General features: G+C 39.6%; 1 protein-coding gene across 7 annotated transcripts in view; it reads right to left on the reverse strand.

Moving 5' to 3' along the window:
* Positions 1-19,205, reverse strand: part of RNF145 (ring finger protein 145) — a 78,374-nt gene that overhangs the window by 23,837 nt on the left and 35,332 nt on the right. For all 7 annotated transcript variants that reach the window (XM_074603436.1, XM_074603433.1, XM_074603434.1 and 4 more), the window contains 2 exons: positions 14,143-14,356; positions 2,196-2,304 (listed from right to left, as the gene is read on the reverse strand). In XM_074603436.1, coding sequence (XP_074459537.1) covers positions 2,196-2,304; positions 14,143-14,326 — 293 coding nt within the window. In that variant the 5' untranslated portion in view covers positions 14,327-14,356. The remainder of the gene's footprint in view (positions 1-2,195; positions 2,305-14,142; positions 14,357-19,205) is intronic.

A 19,205-nucleotide genomic window follows, 5' to 3' on the forward strand; every position in this document is an offset into this window, starting at 1 on the left:
GATACAGAAACAAACGCTTCAGAAGTTAAGTGACTTGTCAAGGTCACACAGACCTGGAAGTTTGAAGTCAGAGCTTAACTATAAAATTCAGATGATCTTATTCCCAGACTTGCAGCTGAACCACAAGCTATTTCTGGGGTGGAAAAAAAAAAAGCCACTGAAGGCTGAAGTCTTTCAACAGCTCAGAATTTCCAGGACACTGCAGAGTCACAAGTGCCAGATGACTTTGGTCTTGTTCTATAATTTGCATTAACCAAACTGGCCTCAATATGAGACCTCTTCATCTTTCTTAAATAGCATCCCAACTGGTAGTGCATGCAAGCAATTCGCTGGAAGTTTTCTGCTCTAAGCAGAATTATCATCAACAACCACTCAGGAGCAGTTTGCAGACGTGGCTGCTGTATGTCTAGTTGTGATCAGGCTGCTCAATAGAAACATCAGTTGGAAGTGGATAGCTTTGGCAACAGAAGGAATAGCCCCACTGACACTATATTTGTGCGTTACACTTTACTCTCTTCAATACGAAACATTATACAAAGGCTGCTGCTGAGACCCCCTTGCACTGCGCTTCCTTCCAAATCAAGTCAGTCTTATATCTAGGGAATGGGTAAACTCACTCAAAAGTGTTAGCAACTACTTTTGCTTTGCAAAATAGCTAGGGAATACCGCTGGACTAGTTGAATCCAAGACATCTTTTAATTAAGTATATTTTTTTGTGCCAGTTGATGCAAGATTTAATTAAAGTCTTTATTAACTCACTGCAGAAGCATCAAGTAGAGACAGCTTAGCAGGAACATGCCGAACAGCCCAAGCAGTAGTTATCTAACATGTTTCAGTGAAGCCTGTAAAGTCTCAAACCTCACAATGCAACAGAAGTCACCATTCACATTACATAGAAACACAAACAAAAAAGGTATTAAAAGCAAACACAGTGCTATCCTTTAATGTATCAACCAAAATCCATACCATCTCCCTTTCTTTTAAAAAATTTAAAGATCCAGAATGGCATAAAGATCTCTATCTGTAAATGTGCTGAACCCTGATGGGTATTTGTTACTAGCTTTATTTTTATTTCAATACAAGTTCTTAACAAATGTTTAGGTTGCTTTTTCTAATAAGCAAGCCTTCAGCCCTATAAGAAACACCCAAACTCTATCTATAAAAACTCAGGACTCCCCTGAAGATGATAAAACCCCCTCTTTTTCCTTCCTACCCAGGCAGCAAGAGGCCGTAATTCCTCTTTTTCACCCTCATCCATTCAGGAAATCATTCACTGTGACTCTGCCAGCCACAACAGTGACATGTCAAGTCATCACAAAACCTTCATTAACGCTCTCCTGAACTTCAGCATACCGAGTGAGAGATATTCCAGCAAATGCTTTAGAACAACAACTTTGATGCAGAAATAACAAACCTATCACTTCACTTAAATCAATCATAAGCATTTTTAAGTGTTTCCCATCAGTAGGCACTAAAATAAATCAGGCTCAAGTCCGTATTTTCAAAACTTCCCATGTAAAGCCGTTACTGTGATGGCCACTCTCTTTGGTTCCGATTAAACTTCTTGTAGGTATGGCAGTTTACAGCGGCTTTCAACAGATTTAGCTGGAGCCAAACAAATGAAGAAGATTGACTCTGCCTTGTCCAACTCAAAAGATCTTCAGCTTCTTGCTCTGCGTTTTAGATCCAAAATGTCCCGTCTTTTCGTTTTCATTGTAAAATATATTACATAAACAAAGATGAATTTAAGAATAAATTTCAGTATTACTTTATTTTTATCATCTTCCATATGTCTATTTTCTCTCTCATCGTAGGTGCCAGGAAACTAAAAGTAACGTCCTGTCTGCTGTGCAGAATTCACGTTAGCCAAGCCATTGAGTAACTCAGATTACTGCATCACGGGCCATATTTAGTCTCGTGGTGTTTTCTCTCGTCAGATTAATGGACGTAACACTCTACAGAAATGTAGCTCGAAATTCCTTTTAAGTCAATGAAAATACACCAGCACTACCTGACTGCATATTTAATTCTGTAGACTTTTTCAAGGCAAAGAACAGCAACGTGTATTGAGGAGCCCAGCACAGAAAAAAAGGCCTCCACAAGACCTATCCCATTCATACAAGATACTAACAAAATATCGGTCTTTTTTTCTCATTCCCAAACCAAGCTAGAAAAATTAATCCATTTGTTCTTACCTGGAAATTTGGTGCCCAGCATAAAGCAGCAGTGCAGTCAAGAAGTACAGGTAAAGCTGAACCAGGTGTTGCCTTGGCAAAGTCAGGAGCACAACACTTAAGATGTAACCTGTAACAAAAAGCAGACAATGAAATTTAAAAAAAAAAAAAAAAAAGACTATCTAATGCCTAATTTCTTAATATGAATTAACATTCAATTAACATTCGAGTTATTCAGATCTCTTTAACCACCTTTGTTTTCATTTGGTTTTAAAATCCATGTACCTACATTCTCCTCTCACCAAAACACAAAGCACACAAAAACCTGACACTTTTTTGTTTGTTTGTTGTTGTTTTTTTCCCTCATGAACAGAAATAGATTTACCAGCTTCTGTAAGATTACACCTAGATGTCAAGAAATGGACTCGATTCACAGTATTTTAACAAGACTTAATTAACATAACCTACGTAACAAAAGGAAAACAGGCCTACGTCTTCCTCTTCTTCCAGGTCAAAGCCAGTTTCAGCATTGCAGGGGAAAAAAGCCTTGCAACCAATAAACTCAGTCAAACTGATGTAAAAAAAAATCATTTTCCTCAAGCAAAGGACACACAGAACACCTTTCCATACTGATTAGCATTGCACATTTTAATTCTTCCAGCATATCTTTATGGTTTAAAGAGGCTTTGCGTGCCCATATTTTGAGATAGGGACACGCAGGCTGTTCTCCATACTAGCAATATTAAAGCACACTGAAGCTACCGGTGTTGCATAAATCAAGGCAAAGACTCAGCACAGCCAAGCATTTGTAGGCATTTACACCGGCAGTTCCTTCACTTCTTGTTAGCATTTGCTAAGGCCGTGGAAAAAGACCCAGTGCAGGTACAGCTTCACTCTTCAAGAACATAGCCTGGCTCAGCAGCCTCTACAAGAAGCAGAACACTGATACCTTCCCCCCCCCCATATTTGCTCTCATTGGGATACCTAAATAAAGCGGTACTTTCAAGTCCACTTCACAACTGGGTGGTTCAGCACATGCCCATCCTCTTCTCCTTCCCAGACTATGCAGGTCAAAAACCCAGCGGACGGTGCCCTTACTAATCCCTATTGCCGAGCTCTCCATCCCAATGCAGTGCACTCATGCTCTTTCTGAAGGTCAGCTTAAGTGCCTGGCACTGAAATCCGTTTAGGAAAAAACCACAGCAACAGCAAACAACTTCCCTGCAGCTAAGACCAAACACTATAGAAGAACTTATCCTGACACTTACAGCTCTACTAGTCACCTTACATTTAAAGTTTCATCCACCTACTCAGCAACACTGGGCACAGTCTTTTTAACTGAGTTAATTTATACTTTGAGCTTTTTACATTAGTTTCTTAAGTATTTTTAACTCTAGATTAAACACTCCTAAGCAGTGGGACAACCAGATACTATAGAACAGCTTGGGAACACAGTATGTTCCAATATTTGAAAAGGACACAATTTCAGAGTCACTCGGTATTTATGTAGAAGTATTTCAAGGCTACTTAATGTCTGCCACCTTCAACAAGCCACCTCTGTAAAATTCTACCAATGATTAGGTCTTCAAGAAGGTAACAGAAGGTAACTCGCAACATGCTCCTAGGAAAGGCATCAGACCCACAGCATGCCAAGCAAAGTCAAGTCAGATACAATAGATGATACAAGTGATGACAGACGGAGCCTATTCACTTACCTTTTAAAAAATATAAATATACAATTCATGTATTTAACATTAAAGATAAGTTTTCAAGTACTTTCATAAAGTAGATGTGACAAGTTGCACATTTGTCTGAGGATACACCTTTTCAAAAGCTGAAATTATTGATAGTTTGAGTACAATGAGGTATCGTACAAGTCACTGTCACTAGTTTCTGCACAGTATCCACTTGATCATGGACAAAAATGATCTGAGGGCTGGAGCACCTCTCCTGCGAGGACAGGCTGAGAGAGTTGGGGTTCTTTAGCCTGGAGAAGAGGAGGCTCCATGGAGACCTTATTGCGGTCTTTCAGTACTTAAAGGGGGCTTATAAGAAAGACGGGGACAGACTTTTTAATAGGGCTGGTAGCAATACAACACGGGCTAACGGTTTTAAACTAAAAGAGGGTAGATTCAGACTACATAGAAGGAATACTCCCCCCCGCCCCAATGAGGGTGGTGAGACATTGGAACAGGTTAACCAGAGAGGCAGCAGATGCCCCATCCCTGGAAACATTCAAGGTCAGGCTGGATGGGGCTATGCACAACACGATCTAGTTGAAGATATCCCTGCTCACTGTAGGGGAGTTGGACTAGATGATCTTTAAAGGTCCTGTCCAACCCAAACCATTCTATGATTTTTATTTTGAGCTTTTTAAAGGGGCCTGAAACCCAGCACTACAAGAGTTTCTTTCTGGCAACTGTTTTACGTAGAATAATACGCTTCCAGTTAACACAACACAGCAGATGTTTTACATCATCAGTTTTCTTAGCAAACACCTTTATTATATGGAATTCACCTTCTCTGTTCACCACCTTCCTTGTACCAAACACACAAATGACAAGAGCAGCAACTCCTCAGCAGAATCTCCATGAAGACACCTAACTAGCTTGCACCACACAGCACCATGAGCCATCTCCAGCAGCTCTCACACCATCTGCAGACGTTCTTCACACCTCGTCTCTGCTGTATTCACCACCTTCCCTTGATTGCTTAGTTAGGGACAATTCTCTCTGCGGAACAGCCCACGTGGCACCGCCATGTATCATTCTAGCACTTGGGTAGAATCTCTCTAAACCCTTCCTTCTCTCTGTAGCCCATGACTCACCTTCAGGTGGGGAACTAAACGGAGTTTATTATGCAGTCTTTTATTCCTCTATTACTCTATAAATAGTCTAAGAATACCTGTTTACTTTATCTGCATTTAAGCTCTGCCATCTTCTTTACCTTATTCTATCACATGAAAGTCTGCTCCTTGGCCACATGATGATGTACTTGAGCGGTGCTAGGATAGTTTCTGGAAAAGGGAGACATTTTACAGGGCAGTAACTGCACTTCAACACAGCCATGTTACACAGGAGTATTTCAGAAGTGATTGAAGTTCATTCTTCTTTATGTGATGACAACTTTAACTAAAATATAGCAGGATATACTGAAGGAGTGAAAAAAAAAAAGTCTAAATACAAATCAAAAGATGAGAAGATTACTTTCAAATACGTGCTTTTTAAACAGAGGGCTTCCAAACAGCACAGCTGCTTGTAACACTGCACAGGGAAGCAGCACAAGACAGCCAAGGTTACTGCAGAAGGTTGAGCAATGAACTCCACCGCTCATGACTTTGGGCTGGAATTTAAATGTTCACTTTGAAGCAGCTGTTTGCTCTAATTGATAGATGTTGAAGAGGGGGAGAGTGAGAGACATTTAAAGTAGTTCCCTTTCACTCTTATTTACCATTTCCTCTTGTGACTTGATAAGAGAGAGATTTCAACACACTTCATACTGCCATATTTGCATTTTTGCTGCAGAGGCCCTATTCCCAAAGTGGTACCAACCTCATTTTTATCGACAAAGCCTCTGCCAAAAAAGGCAAATAATTCATTACCAAGCTGTCTCATTGCAGAAGAAAAGGAAGACAAGCTCAAATTCAGACATAGTAGCAGTAATATTCTATTCCCTTTGTTCTCGCCCGGACAAATGATGTAATTAGTGTATGGTGTAAACGAGATTCTACTTCAAAACTAAGAGCCAGGAAATGAAATTTCTCACAGCAGCTTTCTCATCTAAATCATTACATTTGTTTTCATTTGCACCTCCTCTGTCTGAAAAAACCATGATGCTGAGAACACATACCCCTTTGGAGAGATTCTCCACGCACAGGGATTTACAGTTTGAGAAACAGTCATCTTACTGGGTAACCTTCAGACGTGGGTTAAGAGTAACGAACGCCCACTTCACCCAAAGCTTTTTGAGTCTGCAGTGAGCACTCCCCTCCCGTGATTTAGGCCATGCATACTATTTTCACTTTTGGGATTGGTGTATTGTCCCTTTTAACTCACTAATTACATTTCTGTTTAAGCAGCAGGCTCAGTGAAGCCCAGTTCCTGCCCTGGTAAAGAAACCGTTCTAATGCATGTTAAAAAAAAAAAAAAAAAAAGATAAAGACAAGAGACAATAAACTTTCCCGAATACAGTAGTTCCCCCCTAGTGCTAGGCCACCAAGAAACAGAACTGCACCCTTAGGCTTCCAGCTATAAGGAGCACTACAGAAGACCTGTCCTACCAAGTTTATCAATACACAGACGCCCCACTCAGTGGCTATTCAGGAGCACAAGGAAGCAGAGAACTTCTGCCTCTCGTGCAAGACAATACAGATCTAAGCCCCGCTGGAGAAAATAAACTGTGAAAACAATAATAAGCAGAAAAGCCAAGTTCAACATCGCCAGACAAGCACACATGTATTAACCAGCTCGTGACCTCATTTACAACATGTTGATTCAGCTAGATGAAAACCTCTCTGCGTGCAACGCGCATTGTTACAGCAAGCAGCAGCTCACAGACTGCCTTTCAGCAATCTCTGTTTCTGTACCACCAAGGTGCTTCCCAGCTTCTCTCACCCCATATTGCCTCTTCGCCGACTCAGGTGTCTGAGTTTTATTGACATGCTGCATACAAGGGAGGCTTCTGGAGCACGATCAAAGTTGCAATCCAACCTCTTTAAGAAACATTTTAGTGCTCATTTGCATGATTACAGATCCCTTGTGTCCACTTCACGTTATTACTCAAAGTTTCCTGCAGGTTTAGTCTAAAAATGAGAACTTTACACATGAAACAGTTCATAACATCTCTTAATAAAACAACAGCATCTCTTGGATACTGCTTCTGTAGAGGCTTGCCAAGGGAACGCTGCAAGAAAAGCAGCTGTTTATTCTGTATACTACAGAGTGAGGAATTCAAATCTCTGAGTGCCAGAAAGTAACAGCACAATTGCTTGGATTCTACCAGGAAATTAATCTGGGGGGCCCTACCTTCCCACTCACCCATATACCCTGAGGGTAAAAGGCGCATCTTACAATGACTTGCAATTCGTTGTGAAGCAGCAAGTCGTGAGCCACAGAGTATCGTCAAACTCGTGGCTCTCCTCACACGATGCAGGATCAGAGCGCTACCGAGTTAGTCATTTCATTTCAGCCTAATCCTTGACTGTTCTCATTCCGGTTTATTCAGAAGACTATCTGGCCACAATACAGAAGTACCAATAACACAGCACAGACTTCAGAAAGACTGTACTTGATAGGGCAGAAGTAGCGTAACCACAATTGGCACCTTTATTTTCAGCGTGTTTAATTCTCAGGATAAGCAGTCACTAGACTGGTTACACAACAATTTACACAGAGATTTAATAAAATGTCTATGTCTAAAGCATCTGTCTCAAAAGTGGATGATTTTCAGAAGATACACTTTTCAGCTTACAGTAGTTCAAGGCATGATGCAGAAGTTACCAGGAGGATTCTGTAGCTTCTTCACTGGAGGCCAGCTCAAGCCCATAAGGAACCCTAATAGCCACCTATTTTTACATCACATAAAAGGAGAGGCAAAAAGCTCTTGTACATCCTCAATTCATATTGAGCATCCTTTGAAGGATAACTCAGCCAAATGGGATCATCTGAGTTGACCAGGACAGCTATGCTGGCCTTCTGAGAGCAAGATCAGCTCTTCATCTGCTCTGTTACAAAAGGCAATGTCACACAGAACCTCCACCACCACGCAGAATGACCTCTCCTGCATAATAGGTGGCTCCAACCAATGGCTCATGCAAAATTCACTCCACCGAAACCAATCTACAAGCCAAGCCATTCAGAGAGCACTTAATGCCAAAATCCCCATCAGTCTCAAGCAGCCACGGAGGCACCAGGCACTGCAAAGGGCTGCTTTCATCCAGCCTGTCTCACCACTGCTAACTGAATACCTGTTCAAAGCAGCATAAGCCTAATGGGTTTTAAGAAGCATTGCATTTTGGGGGAGTGATGTTTTTCCACGGCAATGCCAAGGCACACCTCTTCCTCGCTCCCCCACTCAGCCAGAGCTCCCCAAACAAACGTTACTCACTCCAAGATGTTTTGTACTTTGAGCTAACGTGGTAAATATTTTACCCTTCAGAAAATAAGTTGAAAAATGAGTTCTAAACTGAGAAAGCACACATCTAAACACACTTGCACACAAGGAAATAAGTATTTACCCGGTCACAGCACCACATAACTACAAACAGAGATCAGAAATCCTGTTATCAACATCTGCGCATCTCAGTGAAAATAATGCCAGCAAAACAATTTACTCATTACTGTGGTACTACCACCAGTTTCAACAGCTGTTTCTTGAATTTTTAAATGCATGACAGATTGGGCACGCTAACTATAGATAATCCAAGAACCAAGTTCCTTATAGAGATTTGCAGTATTGTCTGAACAAATAAAATGGACTTTTGATTCTAGTTTTACTGTATGATTCAGAGGCTGTTTCTATAATACAACATACCTAATGATCAGAGCTCTGGGCCTAATTACAATCACGGAGAACCTGGAGAGTACTGGAAAGAACATAGAAGTGGAACTGTAAAAATATAAACACTCACAATGTATTCTAAATTACGAACACAAATTGCTGTTATCACGAGACTGGTACTCAGAGAGAAGCAAACCTCAAAATTTTAAGTGTCTGCTTTCAAGCCTGCTGCTATTGGCTTTTTTTTTTTTTTAATAAAAATTGATTCAGGTTGCCAAAAAGAGATACCAGCTTTGTACAGAAAAGTTACCGGAATCCATACGCTGAGAAAGCTGCTTAGTAAAAGCCTGTGACACTAAGGAAGCAGTGTAGGAATCAGCAGTCTCTAGAGGGGGAAAGAGAAAAAAGGGTATGCTGTATTTTGAGCATGAAATACTCTCTACCCTCTTCTGTGTCTACCAACTGCAGCACACACTGCCTTTTATGCAAGAAGAGAATAGGAAGACATAGCAAGTAATTTTTTTTAAGAAATAAAGACCAAGTCCGAGTCACAGAATTGCGTTTGGTTAAAATTAGCTACAGTTTAAAATAGTGACACTCAGAAAATAGTTCCACTACCCATTTATCTAAATGCTGCTGGCAGGAGAGAGACAGAGACATGGGACAGCAAACCCAGAGACACTGAACCTGCACAGCATTTCATCTTTGTATGCATTAAGTGTATTTACGCATTTAGTCACGCATCCTCTTCTCACAATTTTGGGAAATTTCTTTCTGGAATGAACCGACTGCTTCTTTCTTCTCACACTGAAGCTTCACATAGCACTTTTTACTGTGTTTGTATCAGAGTACTGTACCTTTCCTCTTAAGAGAAAAACCACCACAAAAAAAAAGCAATCCAAATAAAAGATCTTCTAAATAACGCACATGAGCTTAAAGAAAAGTGAGCAGACCAAAGTAGAGAGCAGTCAGCAAACACAGGATGGCAGGAAGTGCAGCAGGTTTCTCCTCCCTCAAGCCTCTTTTTTAAGGGCAGCTTTCCTAACAAGTTCTTCACACCTTGCAAGTGATGTGACCAAGCGATCAAGGCAATAACCACACAGTTCAAGAAAGTGCGATTGCAAACAGGGTTGTGAAAGATGACAGGCCTTCCACTTATTCAAAGTACTTAAAACAGTCTCCTTACAAATTAGAAAAGATATTATTGGGAAAAACGTAACAACAAAGAATACAGTTTAACACAGAAAACTGTTATTTTTATTTGCAGGTAAGAAAACACTGTGTATTTAGTGCCGTTCTGGGCCTCTATGGTGACAGCGACTTGAATTCCAAGTCTGACTATGGTTACAGGTTAAGCTCATGACTGACTCTCCTCTTCCCAGCCAGCTCGGAGTATTTACCAGTTAGCACAAGCAGCACTGCTTTGACCTTCGTAGGAGGAAATTACGTGGGTTCAACTGTTTCCACCTTCTTCATCAAAAGAATGAAAAAAGAAGCGACTGTCTTTCCAGAGCTACTCTGCAGCGCAGAAGAAAACACTGAAGCCCGGCAGTAGCAGAGAGTGCCTGTCTACCCTACGTCGAGGTCTGAGAAAGAAAGCCATTTTAGCTAGCACAGTTCTTTCCTGAAGGAGAGGCTACTTAAATTTATAGCAAATAATTTTAATGAAATCTTAATGAAACCACATTATACCTGTAACAGTTGTGGACAAAAAAGGTGTGCTTTCTAAACTTATTTCTGCCCCAGATCCTTATACCTGGTAACAGACGGCGTATCAACTGTCAGAATTTTATCTGGTAATACAGCACCTTCCACACAAATTTATCACATGCTACTCCTCAGCCAGACTGTCTGGATGGGTCATCAAAAAGAAAAAAAAATATTAAATAGGATGACTTGGAGTATTTGGGAAAGTCCTGGGACAGAGAGGACAATAATGCTTATTGCCAAGGTACTCCTCAACACTCCAGGAAGAACTACAAAAGGCACTTTGACTCACAGGTCACATTTGCAAATAAGGCTTATAATTCAGGATTATAAAAGAAGGCTCATAAAAGAAAAAAAAAAGCATATGTGCATTTTATTGTATTTAAAAAGATGGCATGAAAGGGCCAGATTCTAAAACCAAACCTTCCATGTGACTACTTTGCGAGGACAGAAGAATTTTTACTGGTTTTGATATAATTTCTCATTGAATATCATTCGTACACTTGAATTCAGTTTGCAACCCCATTTTATCTGATTTTTGTCTGTTTTTACACGTATCCAGCAGATATGGCAAACTAAAAAAAATAAAAATCAAGTACACAGGTCAACTCCTCGTAACCCCAAGCATTTCTAATAATTTTAAATTAAGTTTTCAACAAATTATCTGGCAAATGTCCCATAAGATGTACCAAAAGCGCTTCCAGAAAGATACTACCTGTGACAAATCAAGTTTTAAGCGTGAGGTGATCCTGTGATCATCAAGTATGAATTTTCGCACACACAGAGCAAAAAAATTCTCAGCCAGAGACATTCCTGAATCATTGCTTAACTAAGTTTAAAGTTTGCCTTTTTAAGCACACTTGACAAACCTAGGAAAGCTTTCAGAAGTGAAAAATAGTTTTAGTGGTGATTCTAGAAGATAATCCATTTGCAGTAAGACAGTATTATGAAATAAAACAACACAGCACAAACTTTATACACAAGAGCTAAAGTGCAGGTTGAGGACTGCTGTGGGCCGTTCACAGCCCTTTTTACGCCTGCTGAAACAGTAACCACAGTGCCATTTGACAGATGAAGTGCATAAACAAAACTACTTTGCAACTTTTCCTGTATGAAATTAATCTGTTTACATTCACCAATTCTAACTAGAAATTTATCTCTGCTGTTTGCATGGCTTTATACGCACTTAGGTAAAGTTCATGCAGTTGAACTTGTGGTTGGGTGGTTATCAGGACTGAGTATTTTCCTTCACTAAAGCAGATAAAGGCTGTTTCATGAAAAGATATGAAATGGAAAAGCAGTATCAAAGGACCAACTGCATCCTAGAGGCTTTTATTATATTCCCAGTACTGCTAACTGGAACATGAATCACACTGTAACATACATCACTTTATTTTATCAAAAACAACTGGTGTTTCAAACTTTGGCAAATGGATGGACGAAAATGAGTGGATTTAAACAGAAAAGATATTCCTGGTAACCTCCAGTTCTGAGCAAATTTCCAACTTTGGATCCTTAGTTCTGGAAAAAGGTTCACTATATCAAGATTGGTAGAGTTTATTGATTTTTATGGCTCTCTAATCAAATTGTTCCTTGAGCATTTGCCTGAGATAGATGCACCTGATTTCCTAAGCTACTGGAAGCACTTCTGTGATACGGTATCTCACACTGCCTACGTAAGAAATTCAGTGATTGTTTGATACTGCAAAGATGCCACAGCATTTGCTGATGCTGTGTTTCCTAACTGCAAATATGAACAGTGGAAATTTTTTTTTCCTAAATAAAACAGATTAGCATGTTGAAACATATCCACAGTATGTTGTTATTTAAATTACACACTGGTAGTTAATTTCCCCCAAAACATCTTCAAAAGAAGCTTAATTTCCCAAACTGGTGGAAAAGTACTTTGGTTTCCTTACAATTTATATATTTTGATACATTATTTTAATTAAGGTTATACTGTAAACTGATGCAATTAAATCTATATAAAATCTTGTGTAAGCATGCAAATTGATTTAGCCCAGCCTCACACTGACACAGCTTAAAAAGACCCAAGGAATTGAAACAAATGAACTTTATTTGAAAAGTACTAGCGAAGTTTTGTCACTGAAAATTGTCTGAAAATCTTTTAAAACGAGCAACTTGTTGGATGATTTAGAAGCCCTTCTTGATCAGCAACTACCAGTTGGAGCAGTAAAAGTACAGACACTCAAATAATGTAAAAGCAAAAAGTGAAAGAACTGCTGAGTGATTGTGCACGAGCACAAAAGCTCCACTCGTATGAGGAGCACAAAGTCAGAATCCACTGGTTTAGTACTAAAACAGCATCCAGGTGAGAAATACTTTGGTGACAATACCTACCCTCTCTGTAGCACTTTTTATTGGTATATCACAAGGTACTTAAGCAAGGACAAGGTTATCAAGTGACTACAAAGAGGGGCTATGTCACTGCTGGGAATTGCGCACTAACATCTTGATAGCCTACTGCACAACTGTTAGTTCTGTATTAGAAACTGATCTGATAAACTAACTCCTAAAAGGTACTTGTGTGCGTACAAGTGCCTGAGAAAGCCAGCCATAGTTACATGCCACCATGGTCCTGTGTCACATTCACCAGCAACAAACAAGTACTCTCTCCCACAAACACATGAAAAGGGCATAGAACTGTAACAGCAGCTTTTTGCACTAAAAGTACCTTGCTATCCCTGCATGAGTATAGTCGAGCCGTAACAAAGAAAGACACGTGTGTTTTTAATGGCAGTAAATAACTTCCAGAGAACAGACATTTAATAGATTAGAAAAGAAATGTCACATGCCAACACTTTTGCAGTCAGGATTAAAGACCTGGACATGCTACTTCAAAAAAACCCACAGTCCTCTAACTACTTAACTAAAGGGTGTTTCCTTTAGCTGACTGCGGTACTTCTTTATCCTCCAAAGACATCTACAAGGAAGAAACACTACAGAGTGGAAAAATTACATGCTAGCCGTTTCTCTCCAAGCTAGGCTGTACTCACACAGATCACTGGTTACCAACCTCAACAGCCTGGATCCGATCCCTAATTAACCCCATGTGCAGTCACTAGATGAATCACATACCCACCTGGAGAGCCGGTCACAGAATATCAATCCTTTCATCTCCTAAAAACAGACATCTAGCATTCCAGAATTAAACTTGCAGGCCAAGGTTCAAACCTCAGCTCCCTGGGCTGTGTTAGTAATTTTGTCCATTTATCTGCAACACAAGGACTTGTTACCTGCTCTCATACACTCACAGCATATATACGGTCCACAAGGTTATAAACTGAAGAGCTGTACCCATCCAGCAGTGAAAGGTTAACCCTCTGGTGCTCTGGTCACAGTCCAAATGAGGCAACCTTCTCCCTAGTCTCTTGTTTAATGCCAACGATATACCTTACGACGCTTCTTGTTTGCACAACATTTCACAGCAACTTTCTCATCAGTCAGACACAGGCCAAAGCCACCGAGCTGTTCTTTCAGGGCATCAATCCTGTTTCCAGACACCAGGTTTACTCTATTTGCATATCAAGCCTAAATAACAAAGTTCAGTCGAAGACCCAAGACAGGATTTCTTTACTGCTAACATAAACAGTCCCTTAAGCAGAACTGTGATGAATATATTATTGTACTATTTGTTGTAATCAATGTATTATCATGGTATGACCAAATTCTTGAAATCCTTGTAGTAAGCAAAACAGTATTTACCACAGTAGTGTTTTCTCTTGAATCCATGCACACTTACCCACATAATGCATATTAAGGGCCAAGTACTTGTACTGGAAGAGAGGGTTGTTGTGCAGGCTACTTCTTTGGATCTGCTGGAAGAATGAGCTGACATCCCATCTGTACAAGACATCCAACAGCATGATGCTGGGGACCCTTAGGGCCACATTTAATACTGCCTCCAACTTCTCCTTTGCAGCCATTCTCTTCCCTTTCTGTGAACTGGCAGCAGACTGTAAATAGCACAAGACAGAGAAGAGTAATCAGATCAATCTCACTGTACAAACAGCTATTAGGCTTTGTGATCATATGAATGGGGCTTCCTGTGTGGCCACAAATGACTGAATGAATCAACTGAGTTAAATTCAAATGCAGACAGGACAGCTTCTATTTTTGCTATATAAAGGTCAATTTGCTAGCAATTTTTCCATGGTGATACCGTAAAATGGGGAACTGGGGGGACAGGTTAATGACATAATAAAAACGGTCAAAGAGTGTGCACTGAATAAACCTTCATTCTTATTGGCACTGATTTAGCATCCAAGATCCTGGTCAAAAGACCTGGATGCACTAGGTACTACGTAAACATTAACACGGTAAGCTTTAGAAAGCAAACACTAACAAAATCAGAGACCATCTCCACTTAGCTTAACACTATTTCTACGCTTCTCCAGCAATATAACCATCACCTAAACCCCTTCTTAAAACAGGTTAGATCCACTTCCTCAATGCAAATTGAAATAAATAATTTTCCATATCTAAACTTTTAAAAAATCATTTACGACATTCATTAACCTCTACAATTGTATACATACAATTGTATGTATACAATTTGAGTGTTGTGGAAGATTAGGACCAATAATGCAGCTATTCTACTCATTTTAACGTAATTCACCACAAGGAATCATACAAACAGAAGATCATATCCTCAATCCAGAGTACTAGAAGGTAATTTAATTTTAGAATTTAAGATCAGAGAAGATTAATGATTTAAGACAACGAAAGGCTTTTTTTTTTTTTTAAACACGAAAAAACATGCTGGTCTACAACAGGATCTCAAAAGAGATCTAGTCACCAACAGGACCATTTTAAAGAGCAAAAGGATCAGTTTCCCCTTCCTGTCAGAGCACTGCCTTCAGCTGAGACTGACAGTTGTTCCTAAATGAAAGATGCCACCTGCCCACCCTAGGAACAGCATTCACCCCAAGCTGTATTTGTGAGCCACCGATTATATACACTGCATTAGAGAAGTGCAGCTGAAGTATTCAAGGCCAAGGTGGGGATGATCCAGCAAGTTTTTAATCCATGAGCAGCTATTCAAACAAGTAAAAACAATCACCTGCAGCACTATCATTCCCGTGATGAGGTCAGATTTAATCCCAATCCCAATTATCAGGGGGACAACTGGAAAGAACTGCATCCTGACCAAAGAAACAGAAAAATCTGCACTTGGAATTGCACTTTTTAAATAAAGTTTTACAGGACTATATTCATATTGTCCTTATGTGAGTTTTAAAAGTTTTTGCAGTTGTGGAAGTTTTATACTACCAAGCCAACATGGAACTACAGCATGAAATGAAACTATGCTAATATACAGAAACCAAAAAAAAAAGAAAATCTTCATTCTTGTATGGGGACACACACAGTCCTCAAGTGAAGTTTTATTTGTGTTGCCATGGCCAAGGCGCTACCATAGTTCATGTGCACACCTAAAACCACACTGACACTTGTCAAGGCATGATGACATAAAATTAATTCAGCTCAAGAAGTGAGGACAGATCAAAACTGAGATCTGGCTTAGTAAACCACAGGTTACAGGGCTGCTGCCTGTCACCGTCTAGCCCACAGTCTAACTTTTCAAATTATGTAAATGTGGTCACTTTTTACAGAGTCTTGCGACAGCTCTGCAAACCCCAAAGACAGCAGCACATCCTTCCCCTCACACAGGAAGCGTCTCCCCACTACATCGGACATCCCCCACAATACCAGCATTTCACAATGCTTCCCAAAAGCAATTAAAAGGTCAGACAGAAGACTACAAATATTTAGAATGAACAACCAAAACCATTGCCCAAGCAGCTCCTACAGAATACTAGCGTTCAACATCTAGCGTGAATAAAAGATGGAGTTTAATCATATGGTACCATACAAACAGAAGTTGGGAGATACATAGATTGTATACACAGAGTTTTGCCAGTCTGCATACTGAAATACAATGCTGTAAGTAATTTATATCAAAACATTTTAAATGTCCTGGTATTTTCAATAAAATCTTTGGTTTTGCCAAATTCGCAAAATTAATTAAAACTTTGAAATTAAGCTGCCTCCTGGGTTTTTTTTGCTAGGTTACTTTTCCAAGTAGATCAAGGCTTAGGGGTGGGCGGGAACTGACTTACAGGTTTACACTCTGTCATAAAAATACCCATGTAAAGTGACAACAAGCACCTGATTTCAGATTACATTCTCGTAACTGCCAAACCTTCTCCAGACATCGTCAACCACCAAACACGTAGGACAATACGGAAATTTTCACTTGCGCTTTCACTTAATTACTCCAAATTATGCATTCCATGGACTTCTCCTAATCCTGAAACTTAATTGAGGTTCAGCTCAAATTAGGCTGAAAAATTTTGCCTCCCAAATTCATACACGCATACTTGAGAATGTCATAGAGCTGAAAAGAAAGCTTTTGTATTAACTAAGAAAATAATCTAAATTTCAAACCCTGTTAAAACAAAAGCAAAACAAACTTTGAAAACCACATTATGTGGCAGTGCATAGGCTATGAGAAGCAGCCACCGTAACTCTGCAGCATATTCTGTCACTGACTGAGAAAGCATCCAATACTAATAAGAAACCTTTAAAATTAACTCCACGAGAAATGCGGATGTGTTAAATAAAGCCCCAGTTGTAATTGCTGCCAAGTTCTAACAGAACGTAGTACAGGCAAGCAACAAAGTCCATTGCTCTAAGCTCATTATATTGTAAAGAGCTCTCACAATACATTATTTTGATTGGTGTAAAAACAAACAAAAAACAAAAAAACCCACCACAACATTAAACCTCTAAAACCTTTAGATAAACGATGACGACAAGAGTTGCTGAATGCTCAGACATTAGAAAAAAATAGGTCACTGTTGTATACATAGCCAAAAAATGGACTTAAGAACAGGACTGGGAAGCTACTAGTTTGTGTTTCAAATTTTTTTTCCCATGATTTCAAGCATTTCCCTGTTCCAAATCAGGATAAGAAAAAGAACAGTCTTAGGGAGAACTTCAGACTTGACAACCTAAGCGAGTGCAAGCACAGTTGTGCTATTTGACAAAAACCACCTTTTAAATATTTCCTATAACTGATTAATGTCCACGGAAACAGTTTTGTTTTCTAAACACACAGTAGTTGTAAAAAATCCCTCCCTCGCCCGACATACCGATTTTGTGAAAAGCATATTCCTGGTTAGCTTTAAAGAAAACAGCAGAATTAGCAAAACACGTTTAAAAAAAAGAAAGGAGGGGGACTATCCCAAGTCTGTCCCAGTTCATTCCATTAGCTTCTGCTAACGGAGATTAGCAGTAAACTCAGAAAAACCTCAAGGATAACACACATTTTCCTTTTAATAGAATTTTCTTTCTGAGATTCTGTCATCACATAAAATTCTACCATTTCAGCTGAAGCTGTGAATTATGCCACTTAAATCAGCGTAACTGTTGTTTATGCACCAACATAAATATAAAGCTATCACATCACAGGCAGAAAATACTCACTGGTAAGCAGTACAAGAGGCTGCACAAAATCTGCACCCATTTATCCAAGCAGGTGCAAAGTTACATTAACAGAGCAGGATTTCTAAACTTAGAAAAGCATCAATTATAAAGTTACTTAATAGTTACAGAAATACACTAGAATATCTGCAAATTTAAGAGTTATTAAAAATCACCATACGGTAATTCCAGCCAGGATCAGAACTTCCAAACCAGACTCGATCCCGCAACATTCAGCCTTACATCTGTGAACAAGATGCTCATTCTCCTACAGAACTATGGCCTAAAAAACTTGTGAAAAGATTGACTAGAAACCAAAAGAGACAATTTCAACTTCTGTTCCTCACATCTACAAAATTCTAGTTACTTTGGATACATCCATTAACAAGCAGATTTTGATCTGTAGTGTAGCTTCCACTTCAAATTATTTTTCAATGATACATTCTGAAACTAAAAAAGTGACCAGGAAAAGCTTTTAATTTCCTATGAGTAAACTTTGCTAGATAGATCTTGAAGGGGGGGGGGGGGGGAAATAATCCAAAACAAAATATACAACTCCTATTGGTAACTCCAGAAAAGCTCAATGTCACAGTTCGAAAACTAACATAAGATACATCAGTTGGGTTGCATTCACACACTCCCCAGAACCTCTCCCTTCTATATGCTTGTCCTGTTCTTGGGAACAAAAAGAAAGGAATTTGAAGTACAGAAGAATCCCTTACTTCAGAGATTTAGATCTTTATATCATCAGCCTGGGAGGGAGAAAACAAAGAGATGAAAAGGTTTATCAGATATGCACTTCGAAAAGAATTTCCCTGTGTGAGTCCGTAGGAAAAAAAAACCCCTAGAACTCCAGAGAGCGCGTGAGTCACCAATCCATCAAAACAGCTCTTCCCCATGCCGTCAGCAGCAAGGAAAGCAAAAGATGTCTTGGGCCCATACAATTTACATGAGGCCGAGTTCAGTGTTGGCTAACAAGGACAGCACTCAGAAATTTCTGCTGAGAAAGCCAGATACAGCGAGCATACCAAGTGTACTAATAGAGCAGTGAAACATTGCAGTTCTGTACGGTAACACTGTCATTAGGATCCAGTCAGCATTTCCAATAATACCCAGTTTTTGTAGCTCACTAGAGTAGTTGGGTAATTGCAAGTAATAACCAGAGAGTATTAGCCTTCAATTTTAAGGTTTAGAGAGAGTCAGTTGGCAGACAGACTACTCGATCTTGCTATGTAAGAAGTTAACAAGAACAAATGAATTTTTTCCTCCTTTTTTCCCCCCGTCTGGTCTAACAATATGGATTGCTATAGAGCTGCTGCA

Source organism: Larus michahellis, chromosome 11, assembly GCF_964199755.1.
Source record: "Larus michahellis chromosome 11, bLarMic1.1, whole genome shotgun sequence".
NCBI lineage: Eukaryota > Metazoa > Chordata > Aves > Charadriiformes > Laridae > Larus > Larus michahellis.